Here is a 23,864-nt window from a genome sequence, read left to right as displayed (position 1 = left end):
CAAGGATGCATCATCTTTTTAGGTCAAAACATGCTTTGCACGTGGAATCATTTGAGGCCAGCAAACCTAGCACACGTAGTAACAGACTTTATTTATGAACTGTGTGTACTCAACGTAATTAATTTATGCAGGGGCAAGTTTACAACACCAGTATTCATAAGACTTTAAAAGACCCTATGGTCCTTAGAAAAGCTAAAAGTCAAATTGCATAAAAGCGGTGTGTATAATTTCCAAGATAGTTCCAGTCAGTTATAACAACATTTATGATTCAAAATGAATGTAAATCAACTCTTAAAATGTTAAGCAGAGGTTTGTATACAAATATGATGATTAAATTGTTCCTCTGCAGTGATTGGTTCCCGTCAGAATGAGGATTCACTGAAGAAAGCAAAATTATGGAAAGAGGACTTTTCCGCCAGAAGCCGGTTTGAAGTTAAAAACATCTTAATGATGGATTAGTTTACAACAAAGAGGCAGATTTTTACTTCACAAAATGTTAATTGATGGACTGGAGTCATCTGGTTTACCTGTGGATTGCTGTGATTTTTTTTTTTTTTTAAGCTGTTTGAGCTCTAATTCGGACGGCACCTACAGTATTCATTGCAGAGGATCCAGTGGTGAGCAAGTGATGTAATGCTAAATTTCTCCAGATCTCAAGATCAGCTAATTTAAATATTTGAGGGAATTAATCCTTGAAAGGATACTTTATAAAGGATCTGCTCTTGATCCACTCATATACATGCTCACTATGTTTGCTCTAATCCAAATAGTTTCCCACAGCTGATATTTTCTCCTTATTTTTTAATAATTCTCACAGCTGTAGAAAATCTAGCTATTGAGCATTTGGGACTCAATAACACTTCTTTTATTAAAACGACTTCAATTACTTGAGCCTAAACAAATGACCAATCTGCAAAAAGGGATTAGAACCTATTTAGAATTGTGGTGAGTGTTTTCCCTACAAAACCCCATTATTACAAAAGCAGCCGATTGAATGATAAACTTGATTGGATTTGAGGCTGGTGGGGAGACACCCTCACAGGCAGGTGCTATTAGTCAAATAATCATTGGCATAGACTGATAAAGACAAAGAATAGCTGTCCTTCAGGCCCTGCTCTCCATAAAAATCAGCCTCCAATTAATCCTCAATGTCTGGCTTATCTTCCACCAATAGCTCCATTATTTCTGTCCCTTGGCACAGCAATACTGATATAGGGACTGTAGCAGAATATCCAAAGCAAACTGACTTAATTTTCAGGTCATTATGGGAATGAGAGACTAAACTGGTTTAGTCTGGATTCATATGTGATCCCTGAAAGACAAACCTGAGAACAGAGAAGAATTTCTAGAATTTCTGTACATACATACATAGAATTATTAATGACTCGAAGAAAAAAGAAAAGTTAAATGCAGTTGAATTTTAAACAACCATTGACTTAGCAGATAGGCTTGTTCTCACTTTATAAGGTAAGTTTTCAACCTTAATAATTCATGGGAAAAGAAAAATGTTTTATATAAATAAATAAATAGTCTAAAATTACAACAAATAACACAAATGGCATACATTTTACCTGACATACAATATTTTATATATTGAAATTAATCTTTGGAAAATTGAGTTTGGAGAAGAAAAAGAAACAAATTTAATTGCAATCTCAAAAAGGATTATAATTTAATAGTGTAATTGAACCAGGTGTTTCAAATTAATAAAGACGATTTCTGCTTGTGTAATTGGATTTTTTACAGAAAATCTCCCCAATTTGCATGGCAATCACTGAACAGAACTATGTTGTTTCAAATAAAAGTCATTTCAGATACATGCAACATCTAATCAGCATAGCATATTTCTCAAGTAGACATTAGAAAATGAGTTTCAAGGTCAGAGAATTACCAGCGCCAAAGGCAGCTTAAAGCAGAAGTGAAGCCCCTGTAAGTTGATTTCATTCATATCACACAAAGTAATAATCCACCTTGTTTCAACTCAGTCCGCTCTTGTGAAAGTACAATATCAGGACATGACAACATTTCAGGCGGCTTATGTAGATCCCCGGTCATTATATCATGCTCTTACCGTGTTTGGCTACGCAGGAGTGTCTGTTCGGCTGCAGGCTGTACCCATCTGTACAGCTGCAGCGATATGACCCATAAGTGTTCATGCAGGTCTGGCTGCATGTCCCGTACATGGCACATTCATCATGATCTGTACACAGAGGAAGAGTCATTTATGAAAAATAAGGTGTGCTCAAACATGACCCAAATACATAAAATCCACTTAATGTGGCCTCTCGGTGGCTTCTCCCTTATGCCACCTCGTTTCTCCGGGCAAGTCCTGCCTTGCACCAGTCTCCAGAGCTTTGCCTGTTTAAGCTGTACTGAAGTGTAATGTTCCAGTGGCGATTTACTGATATATTTATATCATATATATAGTTTTCACACTAAAAAAAATAACAAAATAAGTAAGCATATAATCTATAAAATATGATTATATGATTCTAATATAATATTTAATAGTTTGTAACAAAGTATCAGGGTTGAAACACTTTATAAACAAACAAACAAACAAACAAATAAATAAATAAATAAAATTTTACTCCTTAGCATCAAAGGCTATATTAATGGAAACTCAAGAATAACATTTAAATTACAACACATTGATTTGTACTTTTTATTTATTTATTTTCTTTTTTAATGTATCATTTTTTTACAAACAAACAACCAATAAATAAATATATATATAAAAAAAAGTTCCAACAATCAAAGCTGAATATATTTTACAGACAAGGAAGACAAAAAAATATGTAAAGACAATTCTTGTCCTCTCAACAAATATACTGTACATGGGTAAGCCTGGTGTGACCAGTTAAAATTTTTTATTTTCATATATATATATATATATATATATATATATATATATATATATATATATATATTATAGAGTCTGGTTAAATCAATGATTACATAAATACTTGCAATAAAACCGACTGAATATTAGTTCTAGAATTTAATTGCTGGATGTAGTCAAAAAAAAAAAACTAATCACAATTTTGTGGAGGGGGGCAATATTTGAATTATTTGATTTTCATGATAGGTTAACTTAATGTTAAATAAATTTTTATGTTAGCTATGATAGATAGTTCATCTTGCATACCTAATGTTCTGACAAAAATAATAATAAAAAATATATAGAATTTGTGCTGTTAATGCTTAAAAGCAAAGAGACCTAGAGAGATATACTGTATTCCCCGAGAATAATCTATCCAGTTTACAACTTCCTGTTTGAGTCTGATTTCTGCAACTGAGACAATCAGCTCAGTGGATCTCATTTAGACCAAATAAGGCCGAGAAGTCATTTTGACCTCTCTGGAGTCAATGCCTTGCATCAAATAAAGCAGAACTGAGGTGTGAAAAGACACCCTGGGGACGGATAGCCACCCCTCTCCCTCCTCACCACCAGAAGCCGATCATTTGTCTGAGAGTGCCTACCTCTACAGCTACGCCCATCCTCTCCCACCTCGAATCCATCCGCACAGAAGCAGAATGTGCCGTTTCTGGTCATGATGCATCCATAACGGCAGTGCAGCTCGTGACAGGCTGACAGGAGTTCTGTGGGAGTAGAGAGAAAGAAAGAGTTTGAGAACGAGGGAAAAACATGTAAATTGCTTTTTGATTTCACTCCTTCTAAAAGCCCTTCCTTGCCATCAGCACAAGGATGTGCCAGCGTATACTGACAGTTGTGAGCCAGAGGCGGGAATCAATAGCACTCCGTGCAGGTGGAATCAGAGAGGTGTTCCACACAAGGGAAAAAGAGATGAAATTAGAAGAAATACCCAACCTTTCTGTTGAAAATTCTATGAGGAAAGAAAAAAGGTTTTGTTTGGAGACCTACAGAAGCTTTTAGCAATTCTTCCTGGTCTTTGGTCCACAAAATTCAATCAACCTGCCACAAAAGAGTTGTGCACAACTGGCTATTAGGGTTTTTATTAATAGTCTCCACAGTGGACCTTCTCTGAACACCATATTTAGCAAGCATGAAATGGAAATGGCAGCTAGTATCCTGATTGTTTGGCATCCTGTATGAAACATTCTGATTGGTATCCAATACCTTTTTCTTATAATTGAACACCTTATGAATCTGCCATTACTATTGGCAAAAACACTATTGAGGAACAAATATGCAGTTGCATAATGTATCACATGCTGAAAAGTTAATGATCCCGATGAACTACACCTCTTAGGGGGCTTTCACACTGGCAGTTTAGTGCGGAACGGGGCACGGTTCGCATGAAAGATCGTTAATGTGAACGCTGTCATCTGACCCTGGTGCGCACTACCTGTCTAGGTGGCTAGGAGACTACCTGGAGAAGGTGGTCTGAGTTCGGTTGCTCCCGAGCTGTGGCGCGGTTTGTGTGAATGTGCAAGCAACACGGACTCGGGTGCACACTTGTTCAGGAAGTAAAGTATCCCGTGCATGCGTAACACTGTCGATATCATTGTTTCCTCAACACATAGAGAGCCGAGGTTGATTCCACACACTCCTAAAAGTCAAAATTAAATGAATTAAAATTAAATAATTAAAATAATTAAAATTAATTATTATACTGTGCATAATAGCACCAAGATAACAAAAAAAAATTAATACAACTATGCTCAGTCATGTTGTGTTTTCCATGCGTTTTCCGTGTGCGTAAGTCCACTTAAAAAGGGTGGTCTGGAGTACGGTTCATGTGTACTCTGGTACGGTTCGCTGCTAATGTGAACGCAATCGTACCAAATCGCGGAAGTGAACCACTATTAATAACATATTATTTTATTAAAATGTGTGTTTGTGTGTGTTTCACTCACTTTCCTGATGAACGTGACTGTACATCTCATTTGAAATGAGTCATTTTTGTTCGCCTTCAGCGTTCTTTAGAGCATTGAAGTAAATTTGCAAGACAGACGCAAGTGCCGTTATGTACTGAAGCTTTGTAAACAAAATGAATGGTTCAAAAAACTTTAATACATAAAAGTGCAGAGAGTAATGTTATGTGCATTTGTTGCCTTCTCCTGCGCCGTTGTTACTAAGCAACGTGATAAACAGCAGCTGGCTTGATGACCCAAGCAAACTGCGGATCGGACTCAAATATTATAATATGAACACAGTCCAGTCAGTGGGGGCAGGGGGAGGGGGGAGAAATCGATCTCGGGTTCGTACCAGGCAAGCGAACCAAGTGTGAAAGCACCCTTAGAGGATAAAAAACTAAACAAAATAAATAATAATAATAAATGTCTGATTGCTATTTTATTGTCCAACTGCATTAAGTACTCTAATGAAACATGCAGTCTAACCTATACCCAATCACTACTGATTTGTTTTGTCCTGAAATGCAATGATTTTTTTTTTTTTTTTTTTTTTTTTTTGCATGTTGTGATTTAGGATGAATTTTACAGGTTTTAGAAGTTGTTACAATTTTTTTTATAAATCAATCAATCAGTCAATCAATCAATAGTTTATCTATGGATCTATGGGATATGATTTTATGAATCTATGGAATATGGTTTATCTATGGAATAGTTTATCTACGATTTACTGAAATATTTGATTTATTTGCATTCCTAAAAGCTTTAGTTAAAAAAAAAATTCAACAAACGTCTTCATAAAAATAAAAAGACAGAACTGTAAAGAAAACAAATCTACAACTAGGCATACAGTCATATTTAAAAAATGTCACTGTAAGATATAAAAAAAAACATCACAAAACATGTCTCTATCATTTAAAGTAATAACAGAGACACAAAATCACTTTAATAACAATTTTTGAAAAACTCAAAGATATTTAAATGTACGTTCAAGTTTATTTATCTGATCTGAGCTCTGATATTAGATATAATGCATCCTGTAAGGAAAAGAGCAAAAATGTATTGTATTTTGTGTGTGGAATATCTGACAAAATGAACATAACATGACAATTTTCTACTAAGACAACCCTAAAATTCACTTTCGAGTTGATGTTTTTTTCTGCCTTCCAGCCTGTCATTCTTTCTGTAAGGTCTCAGTGGAATACTATTGCAACAACCTAAAATTATTTTTATACAGTGCAAGCAACAAAGGCCACATCAGCACGTCTCTGAATCCCTCTGTCTGCCTGTCACATATTAAATCATGTGGCAGCTCCTGAGAAAGGCAACAGACCCAACCGTCTATTGTTCACTGCACTCTTCAGACATTTGTGGGTGTGGATTCAACTGTATAATTACAACTACTACAAAGAAAATTGATTTAACAGCTTGACAAAAAAACAAAAACACAAACAGGTCAATTAAGGCATTATTTTGATTTGAAATTAAATGAACTATCACAAAGAGGAGCTTTTCTTTAGCTGCTAAACAGTCATTACTGCAAAGGAATGTATGCAAATCAGTTATTTGATTTATTACATCTTGTGTCTGATAGCTGATTATAAATTAATAGAATCAAATTATATATCTAGTTATATATTCTTCATAATTTAAAACCAAATCTATTTCTGTACATTTTCTTTTTCTGCCCTGTACAACCTATTATACTGTTTTTGTACATCAAAACTCCATACATTAACATACAACAAGTATTACTATTACCACTACTAACAAACTAACATCCATTGGCACTCGTGAATCCTGATTTTATTATAAAATAACATTACATTTTAAATGTATTTTCTTAAATTATTATTATTGTTGTAGTTGTTGTTAATAAAATATTTATAAAATTAAATATATTGCTATTCTCCATTTTTATATAACTAAACTAAAAAATAAAGTGTCATAGTGCATTCCGCTTATGTGTGCAACATGAATCAGGTGGTCAGTGAACATTCAGGTCAGTCAGTAATGCGGTCAGTAATTTTCATTCCTGTGTTTAGACTCCGGGTCGGCTGGGAACTTCATTAGCACCCAGATCCTCCAAGAATTAAATGTTCGTCGGAAGAGATGCCCAGTCGACCTGAGAATAAACACCATTCAAGGGAAGCCGGTGGGTAGAGGTCGTTTCCGCCATTACTCCCCCAAACTAACTCTCTGTGTTGGCAACCTGCATAAGGAGGACATCATGTTCATGGTGCTGGAGGAGTCAACCGCGGACATCATCCTGGGACACCCCTGCTTAAACGCCCACTAGTCGCACGTCAAATGGATAACCGGTGAGATTCTCAAATGGAGTGATGAATGCTTTGAGAAGTGTATTACTTGTCCAAAGAAGCCACAACCTAGAATTCCTCCAGCTTCAAACCACCTTCCTGTTCTGTCAGAGCCATTGTTAACTGAGAAGATGCGCGAATAAACGCTGAAAATGAACGTGGATTTGCACATCTTCTCAGTTAACAACGGCTCTGTGTAGTAACAGCTGCTCTATGTGAAATCATGCACCTAATGGAATTTACCGCTGATTAGAGAACCGGCTTTACTGACGAGATGCGTATAACGATCGACTGATCGTGATCGGCACAGCCCTAAGATATTCAGAACTAATCCTTATATCTGCTTTTAAACATCAGCACGGTCTCATGATAAGACACATAGCCAGCAAGTAGCCAGATATTCACAACATTTACCGCTGATGCTGAAAAATGTCATTGCTTTGCTTGGCAATGTTACAGAAAATGATACATAAATCATATCAGAGAGAGATCAACATTTAAACAGAATAAAGTGACAGTCCACCCACAATAATATTTTCTTAAGAACGTGTCTAATGAAAGTAAAAGTTACTCAAAATAAAACTGCTCCAGTCAAGTACAGATACTTAAAAAAAATACTTAAGTACAATAACAAAGTAAAGTTTCTCCATTACTGTCAACCACTGTATTAGAGTGAATGTGTCCTGGTTGTGGGTACTCTCATATGACCTGAATGCTGCTGAAAATGATAAATGACAATTTTTTTAATTAAAAATGAGGTCACTATTGGAGTTATTTTTTGTACATTTATTTTTAATTCAACAAAACGTTACATCATGCATAATCATGACTAATCATGGTTTACATTTTTATGAGTAGCATACTATTAATTGTAATATGTATTTTATATAGTTAGTTTTATATTGCATGCTTAATATTGTAAATAAACCAGTAAATTCAATAAACATCTTACCTTTGGGGATTTAAGTCAAGTTATCCTAACTTTAAGAGGTTATTTCTGATGGTTTTAAAGAACAATGGATCTCATTCAATAATAGTGTATACACAAATCTGCCTATGAATGTTTTCAGGGGTAAAACATGATTCATCAATAACTTTAAAAGTAAAATGTATTCTAAATGTATGTAAAATGCAAAACAAATATGCATATGTGCAGCTGACTAATAAGAGGCCTGTAACCTAGGTCTGTTTTTAAAGGTGTTTATTGTATTTGAACTGGTTTTGAGAATGGTAGCATTGCTCAAAGATCTTTCTATGCATCTCTCAGATGACAATTTGTCCTTTCTGAGATTGACGAAAGGCCATTGAGAGTTTTGTGAAAAGCCCTTATATGCTGCTAGTTGGCACACAGTTGCTTATTTAAAATAGTTTAAATAGTTTCACATTGAAATGAGGTTGAGAACAAATGAATGCGCATACGCGGACTGGGAATGTGAAGAAATTAAGCTCTCTTCTGCTTATAAATAAAAATAATCCACGCTATTATTAGTGAATGAGACACATTCTTTTCAGGATTTATTCAAAAGTTTTGTCTTTAATGCAAAAGTAAGAAAAATAAGACAATAATAGCAAGAATTTTGCTTTAGAATGTTACATGAGTTTGGGGCCAGAAGCAGTAAAGGTTATTTTATTTTTATTTATTTATTTTTTTCCATGGCAAAGCACTTATGTTTCTTGTAACAGAGGGTATCTCCTCCAATCACTGTCACCCCAGCCCACATGAAGGCTCACCACAGGAGGGGTGTAAAAACAAAATGCAGCTGACAGCGATTGACGAGGCACACTTGATGCTTATTGTGCCCTGTCATCGCTGCCATAAATCCAGCCCCACGTCTTTTATGTGCTGAGTCAGCCTCCCCTTGTGCATCACAAACTGTCCTTGAGGTCAAGGTACGATGCCACATGAGGGGCCACCAGTAAGCCGTTGGTCCCCTGGTCCAGACAAGCGGGAACTGTCTCCTTTTATGGGACCTTTTCTTTAAAATTCCTTCAGAGTAATGTCAAGGGCAGAACTTTAAAGGCCTTGAAAAAAAAAAAAGCAAGATATCAGTGGGACTCCTGGCTCACTTGTTGCCTTAGGTGACAGCATCCTTTGACTTTTTCTAAAATATAATATATATATATATATATATATATATATATATATAAAGGTAAGTCAAAAAACAGGGAAATGTCTGACATTATTTTCTTACACTCAGTGGTGCCCCTCTATGTTTCTTTTAAATTTTTGACATAAAGTATACAGTATTTAAACAAAACATTTTAATCATGAAAGAATCCTATCGGATTTTCAACAAAAGATTTTAAGCTACAAAATGAAGATCGTTACAGTAACTGTTTTTAACATTTATAATGTTTCTTGATCATACTTAGAATGATTTCTGAAGGAGCATGTGACACTGAATACTGAAGCAATGACTGCTGAAATTTTAGCTTTGTCTATTGCATATTTAAGCATTGCCCACCAGACCACATCTCAACTCAACTCAACTCAACTTTATTTATAAAGCACTTTCAACACCACAAGTGGAACCAAAGTGCTGTACAGAAAGTACAAAAGAGAAACATAAAAAAAACAAAAAACAGTCATATGACATACACACTTACAAAGCATTATCAAAAGCTAAAGAAAACAAATAAGTTTTAAGCGCACTCTGAAAAACACCCAATAAAGGACAAGTTTTTACAGACAGAGGAACGTCATTCCAAAGCTTAGGAGCTGCAACAGAAAACGCATGATCACCTTTACATTTTAAACGGGTTCGTGGAACCACAAGAAGCAACTGATCATTCGAGTGCAGAGATCTGCTGGATTGACAGCGGCTGATTAAATCAGTATCATACTCAGGGGCTAGACCATGCAGAGGTCTCCAACTATTATTAATTAAATGAGAGGCTCAACAGAACTCAGATAACAATGAATTAAACCTGTGGCAAATTAAGACAGAATAGAAATTATGTGTGGGAATGAAACACATAAAGTTTTTACTCTTATCAATAACTTAGAGAAGATTCTTTCTTCTGTTGATACACAGATGGCCTGGAAACTACTTATTACCCCACCCACACAAACACTAACATGAGTGAAAAGAAACAGCAGCAGAAGTGTGTGATTTTACTTCCCCATATGGATTAATTACAGGCCAGCTCTGGAGACCTTCCTGGCCTTTGTTTCTCCAAGGTCTGTCTTAATCCGATCCTTTGCCTGGTTTTCAAGGCCCCCTGATTAATCTGGGACCAAATTAAGATGCTGATTTTTGCACAAGCCATGGTCATTGGAGAAGCAATAGTGTTTAATAAGCATGCCATAGGCCTGCCTCTCTGAGACGAATTAGATTTGTTAAAAATGGTACTCTCTTGACAAATTAATGTTCACACAGTCTGTATCCAAACTGATGAATTCCTGACATTAAAGTATACTGTATTTATCAAGATCTGTTTATGCAAAATGCAAAAATCATTTCCATATGTAAGGTCAATTTAGCTCAAAGGGAATCATTTAAGATTTTAAAGGGAATTTGAACAGAATCACTGTTTCACGGCTGTTCACGGAGACACCCTGCGATTCAGTGAACTAGCCGTTTAACATCAAATCTGCGCTGGATACTAATATCCAAACTATAGTGAAAACACTATTAATTAGCACAGTAACAAGATCGGCAGTTTAAGACATTAACTTGTAAGCACAAAACACAAGATAATTCTCTTTTCAATATGAATAAGGCTTTATTAGATAAATCTAAGACATATAAACTAATCTAACACATAAACACACGCACACACACATTCACACAAGTTGCAGGAAGGCCGAAAGTTAGGGAAAGATGAGTTTAAGAGAATGGAAATATGGAATCCCAAATTCACAGCAATACGTTAAATTGCATAAACATGAACAACCATCAATCACGTAATTAGCGCTCGCATTGAGTTCCTCAATGAGGTTAAAATTATATTAGATACACCAGTAAAGGTCACAGTCTGGAGGTAAAGTTACTTGCATCTCCTGTGAAGAAGGAGACTCGGTGAAAGGGCTATCCCGAGGTCGTTGATTGGCTGGAAGTTCAGTCTCTGAAGTGACGTCTTGGGAAGCCCGTGGTTGTTGGGCGTTGGCTGAAAGTGCAGAGTCGTGTGAGCTGATTGAAGTTGAACGGACGTTACAAAACTTAACTCAGAACACGAAACTCTCAAACGGAAAAGAAAAGAAATAAAGTTTGACGAGACTAGGTTGTGTTCCTTCTCATCGTGGCATAGTAGCAGCAGGCAGGCATGCTGGAACCGCGCTCAAAGAACAATGATGACTAACCGCATGGCTAGATGCTACAAGCTAAAGCTAGGTAGCAAAGCTACAAGTTAAAAGCTAAGAGCAGGCATGACTAATAGCATGACTGATAGCACGAGCAAGGCTGGAACTAAAAGCAGACTAAAAGCAAGTCATGACTGATAGCACAAGCAATGCTAGAACTAAAAGCTAAATTTCATGGTGTCCAAAGTATTTAAACTTCCTTGTTGGCCACCCCTCAAATGTTGCCTTGACCAATCAGATATGGTCTTGGCTCGGGGGGGTATCATAAATCATTTGTTTATCTTACCAAGCATGTGGTTCTTGCCTCACAGGGTCTAATTTTGGACATGATTCCTATAACACGATTATGATTTATTTTACAAATAAATGATTGTCAGGACAATATCAAGCAAGAAAATTCGATTATATCAATACTAGACATGACTATGTATCCTATAGTTATCAAAAGACATACACAATAAGTGATTATACATGAATGATAAATTTATAAGTCTTTTTGAGTTCATTCTGGTCCATATATAATGTACAAAAAGCAGTTTCTTTGCCATTCTCTGGCAAAGGGACTTTGCTGTGAAGACAAAGGTTTAAAGCCCTTCCCCCTTAGGAATTTCAGTCTGGTTCTGCTGGGTGGGGGAAGTCAATGCAAGTATTTAACTTGATCTCCTGGGTTTACAGGTGATGTCCAGCGTTGCATTTCAATCACGAACAATAAATTTGACAATCTCTTCTTCGAATTAAAATTGTCAATAATTGTTCTATTGGTTTTAATGTTGAAAGCTGTTGTGTGAACAAATTGGTTGGTTGGTTATCTTGCTTGGTTCTTGTGGCACTAGAACTGATTTATGACTTCCTGAGGAATTCAGCTCTCGTTTCAATGCACACAGCTCTTATAGACTCTTTAATTTGTCTGGTTCGACTCATTTCTGCTACACATAATTACATTACAATAAATGTGATAATACAATTTATAATACAATGATAAGAAAAACATTCTTATGTTCACCAAGGCTGCAATTATTTAATACAGTTACAGTTAATACAGTTACAACAAGGGTGTCAAACTCAAAGAGTTTTCTTTCCAACCCTACTCCAACACCCCCGTAGTTTTCAAATAAGCCAGAAGGACTTGATTAGCTGGATCAGGTGTGTTTAATTAGGGTTGAATCTAAACTCCAGGTATTACAAAATACAGTTAAAAACAGTGTTCCTGTGAAAATGTTTACAGTCTAAAACTGTTTTCTATTTTAACATATAGCATTTATTTATTTTCTAGAATGTCTAAACTGTGTATATTCTGTGTGCAGGGGAAAATTCGGACCACGTGCTTGATAAGATAACATATTATTTATGATACCCCGAGCAAAGACAATATCTAATTGCTCAAGACAACATTTGAGGTGAGGTCAAAAGGCCAGTTTTAATACTCAGGACACCATCAAATGCTGCTTTTAGCATGCTTCTTAGCTTTTGCTTTTAGTCATACTTTTAGTCATCACTTATAGTGTTCTTTGAGCGTGGTTCCAGTGTGCTTCGGCCTGCACGCCTGCTGCTACTTAGCCACGATGAGAAGAAACACCAGCTGGTCTCGTCAAACTTTACTTCTGTTCTTTAACTTTAATTTCTTTTTCTTTTCCATTTGAGAGTTTCGTGTTCTGAGTTAAGTTTTGTAACGCCGTGTCTTCGAGTCTGACCTCGAGTGCCTGTTCAACTTCAACCAGCCTACAACTCCGTGTCTTCGGCCAACGCCCAACCACGGGCTTCCCAAGATGTCACTTCAACGACTACTGAACTTCCAGCCAATCAGCAATCAGAAACCCCCTTTTCAACGACAACAAAGGGAACCCCGTTACACAGGCAATGCAAGTACCTCCAGACTCTGATCTATAGTAATGTATCCAGTGCTTTAAGTGGGCCGGTACGCACCGGTACTCAGTACCGCCACTTCCAAATATAGCTCTTGAGTGTACCGCCACCTCTCCGTGCGCCCAGAACGTGCTTTTAGCGTACCGGTACGCTAATTTGGACATCTGTTTTAATAGAGGATTTAATCTTTTACCTGCACTGCCGATTTAATGCAAGCTTCCTAATTCATCCCACCGAGAGCAGAAAGTACATTACCCATTCACCCTTAAGTTATACAAGACAATAGCGCATGTGTCGCTTTTCCCACTGTTAAGTGTCAACAACTCAACGGGGCCGGAGAAGGTGTGTGAAACTCGTTATGAGTGTACACTCAATTCTGTTAAAATCAAATACAGTTAACAACACTTAATATGTTCTCTTGGCTTCAGACTCTGAATACTGAAAGAACAAGATCAGACTCAGATGATTCGCTGACTGACTCCTCACCAAGTCTGAATGATTTCACTGCAGGTCAGACTCATGCTAATGAAGTAATGCAGCTCTTTCAGGAAGGGTGACCAGACGTCCCGAAAAATTCGGGACAGCCCCGAGATCTAAACTGTTGTCCCGACACCCGAATCTGGCCCTAATTGTCCCGAAAATTATTCTAAAGCAAAATCTTGAGTATTTATTGTCTGATAAACATTAAAAACTGTCTGCGGAGGTTGAGTCGTCCTGCAGCCAGCCCCGCTGGCTGCTCATTGGCTGCAGCATCTTTTTTCTAAGTTCTAAAAAAATACCGTAGGCGGCTAGGCACAAATTTAGATATTCATTTATCTAATTAATCTATAGCCTATGCACAAAGACAATATGATCTTTTTGTCCCCTTATGTTTTAAAGCTTGATGAAGAGAGCGCAAGTTGCTGCAGCTGCGAGGAGGACAGTGATGCACGCGTACAGGAGTGATTGACAGTTCGCGGCACTGTGTACAAAAAATACTCCGCTACACAATTATTTCGTTATTTTCGTTTAAGCTAATTAACGTTAAGTGTTACAGAAAGGTCTGATTTACGCACTTTTACAACACTCACTTTTTTTTTTTTTTTTTTTTTTACAATGACATTTGAGTTCATGATTTTAATGTTGCTGTTTCTTGTTCCAGACTAAAGAGTAATGACAAACGGTTGATCTTTGAATAAAAATGTGTTTAGTTAAGGTTTGAAATTAATTATCTTTTATTATAGGCTACGAAGTCTAATATCATAAGCCCCCCCATCCCGTCACCCAAGACCACAGACACCCCCCCCACCCCCCGTTAATAAAATAGCCTATAATAGAGTACCGGAACCTCTTTTGGGCCACTTAAAGCACTGGATGTATCTAATATAATTCTAACCTCATTGAGGAACTCAATGCGAGGGTTAATTAAGTGATTGTTGGCTGTTCATGTCTATGCAATTTCACGTATTGCTGTAAACTTGGGATTCCATATTTCCATTCTCTTAAACTCATCTTTCCTTAACTTTCGATCTTCCTGCAACTTGTGTGAATGTGTGAGTGTGTGCGCTTATGTGTTAGATTAGGTTATAAGTCTTAGATTTATCTAATAACGCCTTATTCATATTGAAAAGAGAAGTATCTTGTGTTTTCTGCTTACAAGTTAATGTCTTAAACTGCCGATCTTGTTGCTGTGCTAATTAATAGTGTTTTCACTATACTTTGGATATTAATATCCAGTGCAGATTTGATGTTAAACGGCTCGTTCAGTGAATCGCAGGGCATCTCAGTGATCAGCCGTGAAACAGTGATTCTGTTCAAATTCCTTTTAAAATATTAAATGATTCCCTTTGAGCTAAACTGACCTGTTTCCCTTACAGTTGCATCATGGGATATCACACAACCTTCAGCTTAAAGCACCACAAAAGTCATGCATAAAAACCATAAGCACATTTAGCAAAGCTGTGCTATGCTGTGATCATTACCAACAAGACTGTTCCTGCTCCTCTAGATAATCCCATTAGTGAAAATGAGACTAAAAATGACCGAAGGATCCTGGATTAAAAAAAAATCCTGGGTTTATCCTGGAGAGTTAGCTATGCCTTTATTAACTCAGATGGGTCAAAAAGTCAACTGTGATTGCTTGTTATTGCACAAATTTGACCCTACATTATTCAAACGAGGCACTTGACTTTCACATTTATGGTTGCCTGATAATTAAAGGTGAATGACCCACTGAGACTAACAATATGAGCCATCTTCAAACAACAGTGAACAACCACATCACAGAACATCATAGGTTTCATCTGAAAATGACCAGCAGCTAGCAAGGGGAGCACTTAATGTGTTCTGGATGAAATTCCGTATCATTATATAAAACAAATTCAATAAATATGCTAATAGCTTTTGTGTAGGTGAATGCACTCCACTTTTCTTTAAACTGAAGAGAAAACAGGAAAAGGCTTGCACTGCATTTTTGTATTGTTGTTACTGCTGCCTTCCTGAACCTAGGGGGATACTGTTTGTTTGTTTATATGAATTGTTGGAAATTAAAAGTTAATCAAGTGAAATAACTGAATGCTGTTGAGAGGCAGAGCAAGGGAGGGAAGGTACATACGTATGTGACATGGTTTTTCATTACTTTGCAAAAGCAGCGGTATCTATTAACAAAGTCTTTTTTTACAACTATATAAAAATATGGTGATATAGAAATTACAATATATAGTACTGTATTCTTGACTAAATAAATGCACACTTTGGGGAGCATAAGAGACTAATTTAAAAAAAATCTGACAAATTTAGCTGACCCCAAACTTTTTCTGTAATAAAATTTCAGGGCTGTGAAGAGACTTCTTCTGTACTGAAAGAGACTTTCTCTAAGCGTTCTTCTTATTTTATTTTCTACTTCTTTAATTACTCCAATTGGTATGTAATTGCATTTTAGGAAAGGAATCATAAGCTGCTTTTTAATGACTGAGCATAACAAAAGCACAATCTATGGAATTACTTAAGAGTGTTCAGTTGTCATTGCATTTCAGCATAAAGAAAATGCTAATTCAATTTGTTCAATTTGATATTAGCTCTCTTTCTAACTATCATTGCCATTCCTAGTGTCTACAACTGTACCACTTGTCCTATGGCTGCACAAGATGAGTCTCAGGGTCAAGAAAAAGTCAGAGTTTCTTCCTCCTCTACTGCAGAATGGTTAAGGTGTTTATATACTCAAGAGAAATCGGGATAATGGGCACCTGTGTCGATTGGTTTATTCTTAAGTGATTTGTGACCATACATCGATAAAGGGAAGCAGTTCAACATGTTTACATGCAGCTTAAGCATAACCAGTGCATGTAAACACACTCAATAAAGCCTACGGCCAGTCAGTTCCAGAAAGAAATAAAAGCCTGTGGTAACAGGAAGAAAACAAGATGGCAAAAAATATTGAATCCAAGATTTGGTGATAATAAACTGTAGCATATTGAGATATTTACAAGCAATTTTTATCTATTTATTTTTACTAAGTTGGGTATTTTCAGAATGGCACAAGCGTCAATCAAATCTAGAAAAAAAAGATCTATACATAATCCATATACCGTAATAATAATAATTTGATGTTGAGTTGCTGGTCAAAAAAGTATTTGAAAGCACCTTTGAATAACCACAAGTTACTATGACCAAATTTTGTCACCACAGACACTTTTCTTGCCACTTGTATGCTCACAGCTTGTGAGAAACTTCTGAAAATTCCACCTAAGAGCTCCTAAATTCAAATGTGCCCTCTTTTCATCTCCACCTGTCAAGTATCAGTGCTGGCTGAGAGGAGCCAGATTTTGCACAGTGAAAAATACGTAGCCAGGTGCTGAAATGAAAAAAAGAAAGGTGAAAAAAAAAAGGTTTTTCATAACATCTCTAAAAATCTCCAGTCCAGTGAAATATAATCATTAAAATAAAGAATTGCCAAAGTGTGTGAAGGTGAAATAGAATGCTGTCTTTGTCTTCCATATGGGCACAGTTTTGTGTAATACCCTCCTGGGATTCATTATGTAAATTCATTATGAGTGGGAGGGAAAGTGTCAGTGAAGACCCAGCTGCCATGCTCCAACTTCTCTGCGATGACCTCATTTCCTTCCGTCTGCAGTGTATGGTTGGAAACACATGTTGAATGTCCTGGCAATTAAATCACCAACAAAAACACATCCAGACTTTCCACTTCTGTGTAACCAGTAAATCTGTATTACGTATCATTACTAACACCTGTATGTGGTTTACAAGTTAATGTAATTTTCCTTGAACAAGTTGAAAAAACATCAAATTAAAGGTGTAAAACTAAATAGAACAAAGACATTTGAAAAACATTTACTCTATGACTGCAGTGAAGTAAACTGCAACTAAAAAGTGTGCAAACTGAGCAAGAGTGGAATGAAAAAAACGATTTATTGCCCCAGGCACTCGTTGCTTAATTAGCTGTATCTAAAAACAAACAAATGGAGGAGGAGAACAATGAACATAATGTCTCTTAATGCTTCCTAACACCCAATGATAACTTTCTGTGATACATCACTTCAGGCTCTTAGCACCTCCTTCTTTATCTGCAATACATCAAGTCAAAACTTTTATCTTTCTGCCCACGGAAATAGACCAATATCTTTCCTTGCACTGGAAGGTGAATGGTTCTTCTGTCAGAGAAAGATGTTTGGAGGTTAGCCTTTGCTTTAGGGCAGATAAACCTGAAAAGTGAGGATTGGCTCATAAGGAATGAGCTAATATAGTGGCAAAGGGCAATATTGTCATGTAGACACAATTCTGAATTTTTCAACATATAATCCCAGATTTGTGACATTTAAACACAAATCTGTGAGATGAAGAACTGCAAGAGATGAAGAGCAGCAAGAAAAAAAAGTCTGAATCGTAAAACAAATTAAAAAATCTACTTTTAAAAATTATGTTTATTATTCCATGGCAGAGACCGGCTCCTTAAATAAATAAATAAATAAGTTAATAAGTTAATAAATACTTTTCGGATACAACTGTCTATTCAAACCTAACAACACGTACATGAGTCACATTTCTCAGGCACTTCAAAATTAATTATTATTCTTCCACCAGTCTCTCAAGTCTAGAAAAATGTGTTGTTGCTCCAACCCTGCAGGAAACCCCTGCAATCCACCTGACATTATAATCTGGTGTTGTTTATATGGGTCACTGGCCTGTTTTCAGACAGGCTCTGGATCAAAGGGCAGGATCAGATGCTCCTGGCACTGCCCAGCTGGGTGCCATACTCTTCCAGTTTACCAAAGGTCGCACTTCTTTGCCAGCCTGAGGTGTGCCGCCTCTACTAACAGGCATCCACCCAATGCCAACTGCTGAGTCAGTATTGTCATATCACAGAGTCCAGGTGGATCCACCTGCTTGTTTTTGTGGCTTGAATGATTGTGAACAAGAGTTGATTGTGTCCAACATTACACCTGCGGCGTCATACACCTGCTTACCTTCCATTAATGTAAAGCCAATTTGTGTAAAGCTATGCAGCATTAGGCTATCATTATAAATGCTGTTTTTGTCCTAATAGTGAGCTTATTGATATTGACAGATCAAAATAAACATCTGCATAGCTAATATCTTGCAAAGACATTATAATTTAGTCTACTCACCTCGACAGTGGACTCCTTCGTCAAAACCATCCTCACAGTCTTTTGCCCCATTACAGAGCTTGTCGAAGTGAATGCACTTTCTCGTCCCGATACACTGTATGTGATTGAGAGGACATCTGACTATAACCTCCACCTTACCTAAAGAACAGGAAAGAATGATGGTTTACACGTCTGGTGTGAATTTGGCAAAAACATATCATCCACACAGTTTCACTATATTGTCAGTAATAACTGCTAAGACAGTTTTATGCAAATCTATGTGGTTCAGACAACTGTCACTTGCTTTAATTCGCTAAGCTTTGAGGGATGCTAATGAAAATGGGAAACAATCCAGCTGATTGAATTTAGCTTAAAATGCACTGCCAGCCCCAGAGCGATTTCATTTTTGCAACAAAAACTTTCCTTCAGCACCATTTCCTGTCAGTGGTTCTTTAAGAGAAATGCTAATAGAATGATTACAGGTTTCTCATTTACAATTCATCCTTCCTCTTTCCTATCCTAATGAATGCTAATTTAATTAGCAACTTAAAGCCAATACATCACTTATTGTAAAAGTAAAGTTCTGCAATGCAATAAGGTTGCAGAAACCATTTAAGGAAATTGGCATTTGTTTCAAAGTAGAAATATTAACAAAGTAAAAATTACTATTTAACACTATACCTAATTATTACTAATCTAAAGGGCAGATTAAATTGATCAAAAGCGACAACAAATATGAAGTTACAAAAGATTTGTATTTCGGAAAAATGTTGTTCTCTTGAACTTTCTATTCATCAAGGAATCCTGAAAAAACCACCATTCGCAACATTGATGATAATAATAAAAATGTTACTTGAGCACCAAATCAGCACATTGGAATGATTTCTGAAGGATCATGTGACACTGAAGATTGAAGTAAAGGCTGCTGAAAATTCAGCATTGCATCGCATACTTAAATTACACTGTCAAATATATGAAAGTAGGAAACTTTAATGGTAAATTAAATTAAATGGTAATATTTCTCAATATTACTGTTTTTACTGTATTTGATCAAATAAATGCAGAATACATACACACAATGCAATAAGTTTGCAGAACCATTTTAAACATACTTTCTATAAGCTAAGTTATGAATATATAAGACCAAATAATAATAACAATAATAATAATAACATTTACATAATAAAATAAACAAATATTATACACTGATTAGAATCAATATGCAGCCATAGACAAAAACCCTGTAGAAACAACATTATTCAAAAATCTGCAAAGACAGCACAATGAATTAGATAAACAATGAATTCAATAAAACAGATTTCATGCGGTAAATGATAGCATTGCTGTAAGTAGCCCTCTCCTCCATTAACAAAAAATAAATAAATAAATATATCAACAGTCTGTAAACGCAGCCACAAATGCAAATGTGTTTACTTGAAGGCATTACTCTGTACAGTAAGCAGACGTTCGCATGTAGGCTATGCTGCTATGCTATTCTGAATCACTCTGTGTGTGAGAGAAAAAGAGCAAGAGAAAGAGAGAATGAAAGAGAGAGACGGAGCCAAAGCTTCAGAGATATCTATTGACATGGCTGCACCAAAGCAGCTGTTTAAAGATTCATGAGGCACATAGGTGACCCCCATCTGCTTGAGCAGCCACACAAACGCATAAAATATGTCTAAGTGAAACCTAGACTTCCATCTCGCACACTGTGAATATGTCACATTGCACCTTGACTACACTGGTATCAATTACCATAACTGCAACACAGCTACTTAGCATGAGAGTTATAGCTCATGTGACTGGACCTCTTACAAATCTTCAGAGTCCCAGTTTCCTCCGAGCTCTGATCCCACTGAAAACATACTCTAAAAGAGGCAGGGTTATTCATCAGTTTTCATTTAGACTTCATAAGATAAAATGACACTATAAATAAGTGGGTCATTTAATGGGGGAATGTCATCCCTTAATATATAACAAGCACATGATTTATCTGCCAAACCATTTATGCTTGTCACATTTCACAAAAGTATCTCATTGTTCTCACAGACGTTTCCCTTTTTCTCAGCTATGGAAATGTGCCGAAAGGTTTTTTTTTTTTTTTTGACCACCTTTTCCCCCAAGGATATTCTAAATTAGGCAAAGTCAAATGTAAGTGACCTGAACTTTGCATACTCATATTTCAAACGTGAGTCCAAAAGGCAGGCTAATCAACCTCACAACCTTGTGGCTTTTCTTCAGAGTTCTGGAGGAGAAGATACAGGACAGGCATTTCAATTAAAATGTCATTTGTTTCAATCCTTGGCCATACATACAAACAAATACGTACAAATTGTACAGTGACAGAGGGATTTTGAGGCCCAATATAGGTTGATTAATACCCATGCTAATTTTCAATTAAAACTGTATAGATACACTTGCCAACATCTCTCTAATCATGCATTCATGAGGCACTTTTCCATTATTCATGAGTAAATACAACAACAAAACAATTGAGGGGCCCATGTCACATGTATTGCTCTGTTAACGCAGTGGAGTGAGGGGCTGTGACAAACTGTGATTATCTTAATAAAACCACATTGTCAAATACAGAATCATTCCACTCACAAACTGATTGGGGATTAATCTAATCAGATGAGAGGGAGAGATGAATATTCAGGAGTTTCAGATGCACCGTGCTGGATAACACAGATGGTGTCTCTGCAGTTGAGGGATGATAGGAAATTATTTTCACCCTGTACCAATTTAGAAGCCAGATAGCACTCATGGTGAAACATCTTCCATCATGAGAAAACTCATGAAAGTGGAGGCGGAAAACACATGCTTATCATACTTAAAGTACATGTAGGAGAACTGTCCAAAAAAAAAAAAAAAAAAAAAAACCCTTGTATAATAGTCTATAGTGAATTCGCTTTGCACATTTATGTCTCTTTGACATTTTATCTTACATGTCTTGTAAAAAGAAAAGCTACGTGTTTTTATGAAGAAAAAAAAAAATCCATCATTAACTATGACCTAACCTCACTAACCTAATTAACTATTAACTAACCATTACTTCAAGCAAAAAAAAAAAAAAAAAAAAAAATTCCATAATCCATAATAACATCTCCTGTTGTCCTCTCACATTTTAAAACTGTTTTTAGAACAGTGTTTGATATGTGCTTATTTCTCACCTGATTCACTCAAGATGACTGTTTCAATATTGATCTATATTGTGCATAGATGACTCGTATTTTAGCCAGTAGCAACTGTTTGAAGTTAAAAACATATTAATTCAGAATTTAATACAAATATGCAGCTTTTCACTTTACAAGATGTCAAATGGCGAACTAAAATCTTATTATGACGGCACCCACTCACTCCATTGAGGATCCATTGGAGAGAAATTTATGTAATGATAAATTTCTCCAGATCTGTTCTGTTTTGTTCTGTCAAACTCATCTACATCTTGATCGTCTGAAGGTAAGTAAACTTTGAGCAAATTTTCATTTTTGGGTAAACTATTACTTTAAAAGTGTACATAGCACAATGTTCTGTGTATCTAATTTAAAACAGATCAACAAACAGGAGCATTTGGAGAGAATAAATCTGAACCTTCTTCCAGCTATTTATTTAATTGGCATGAGATTTGTCATAGGTTTCACTCTACGAAACAAATAAAACAAATGACCAACTCCACAGGACAGTGCATAATGAATAATGCATCTAAGTTTTATTCAACCTCTGGTGGTAAAGAGGAGCTATCCTAAAGTTGATGTAATTGAACTAAAACTTTTAATATATATATATATATATATATATAAAATGATTTTACATTTTCTTACAAATGCACACATTGTCTCACTAAAATTCATTACAGTTCAAGGTCTTCTGTGATGCCAGCTGTCTGAGTCTGGTGGTAAAAGGCCTCCATGATGAAATGTAAATACGAGCCTTAATTAGTTCCCCCCAAAAAAACAGGAGTCTCAGGAAATCAAATGATTTGGACTCAACAATAAGCATACAGATGGAGACTACACTCCTGCTCCATACAAAGTAGGGCCTCCACAACTGAACAGCATTTTGGCCTTTTCATTAATTTGCTGAAATGGCTGTAGTGTCACTTTAAAAATGTAGTGTCCACTGCCAAAATAAACCCTTTCCCTGTCACTCACATTTTGCTTTTAATTAAAAAGCCATGGTGATATTTACCCTCTTTTCTCAATGTGAAAGAATCAGCTGGGAGTTGCTAATCCATCTACTTAATGTGTAACGAAAGGCTTTCATATGAAATCATCCATTCTGACTTTAATCAAGGAATCTAAAATAATGAATTCTTTGAGGAAAATGATTAAAAGAATTTCATGGCAAGGATTGACACAATGCCAACATTTCAGTAGCCGATACCAAAACCTGTGAAATTTCATTCTCACCATCAATTTTGAAATCACAGTAAAAACTAATGTGATTAGAACACCTGAAAATAATTGTAATAATAATTATATTATTTCAAATTAGCATTAACAATTAATCAAATCAAATAATTAATCAACATGTGATTTACATAAAAAGTATACTGTATATATAATATATGTATAAAATAAACTATTCAGAATGTCTGGACGGTGAATGGGCAGTCCATTTCTAAGGTCACAACAATGATGCGTAGATTAAGAGGGATACCCACTACCACAAATCACCCGACTCTCCACTATTCTTAAGTAAACCAGTTATTATTTTTCATGATTATGTGTATGGCTTAGCCAGTGTATAAATGTTTGTATAACACTGCGGACACTGTATATCAAACTCCCACATTTTAAACGCTCCTAAAGTCATTTCTTGTTTATTGCAAGAGTGTCTTCCTTTATCCTCCTTTCTGCAATCACTTTTCTATCTCTTTCCTACACATACAGTCAGACACAGTATTTATTTTCCCTCCTTTGCTCTAGGTCAGTC

The 23,864-nt window shown here is 36.1% G+C and overlaps 1 protein-coding gene across 1 annotated transcript in view; it reads right to left on the bottom strand.

Annotated features, from left to right (window-relative positions):
- The window catches only part of LOC128019997 (low-density lipoprotein receptor-related protein 1B-like), a 199,717-nt gene that overhangs the window by 148,991 nt on the left and 26,862 nt on the right, over positions 1-23,864 (bottom strand). The window contains exons 2-4 of the mRNA XM_052606482.1: positions 18,948-19,085; positions 3,484-3,603; positions 2,072-2,200 (exon numbers count right to left, since the gene is read on the bottom strand). Of these exons, the coding sequence (XP_052462442.1) occupies positions 2,072-2,200; positions 3,484-3,556 (202 nt within the window). The 5' untranslated portion in view covers positions 3,557-3,603; positions 18,948-19,085. The remainder of the gene's footprint in view (positions 1-2,071; positions 2,201-3,483; positions 3,604-18,947; positions 19,086-23,864) is intronic.

The sequence above is a fragment of the Carassius gibelio genome, chromosome A9, assembly GCF_023724105.1.
Source record: "Carassius gibelio isolate Cgi1373 ecotype wild population from Czech Republic chromosome A9, carGib1.2-hapl.c, whole genome shotgun sequence".
Lineage (NCBI taxonomy): Eukaryota > Metazoa > Chordata > Actinopteri > Cypriniformes > Cyprinidae > Carassius > Carassius gibelio.
This window is presented reverse-complemented; position numbering and strand designations above follow the sequence as displayed.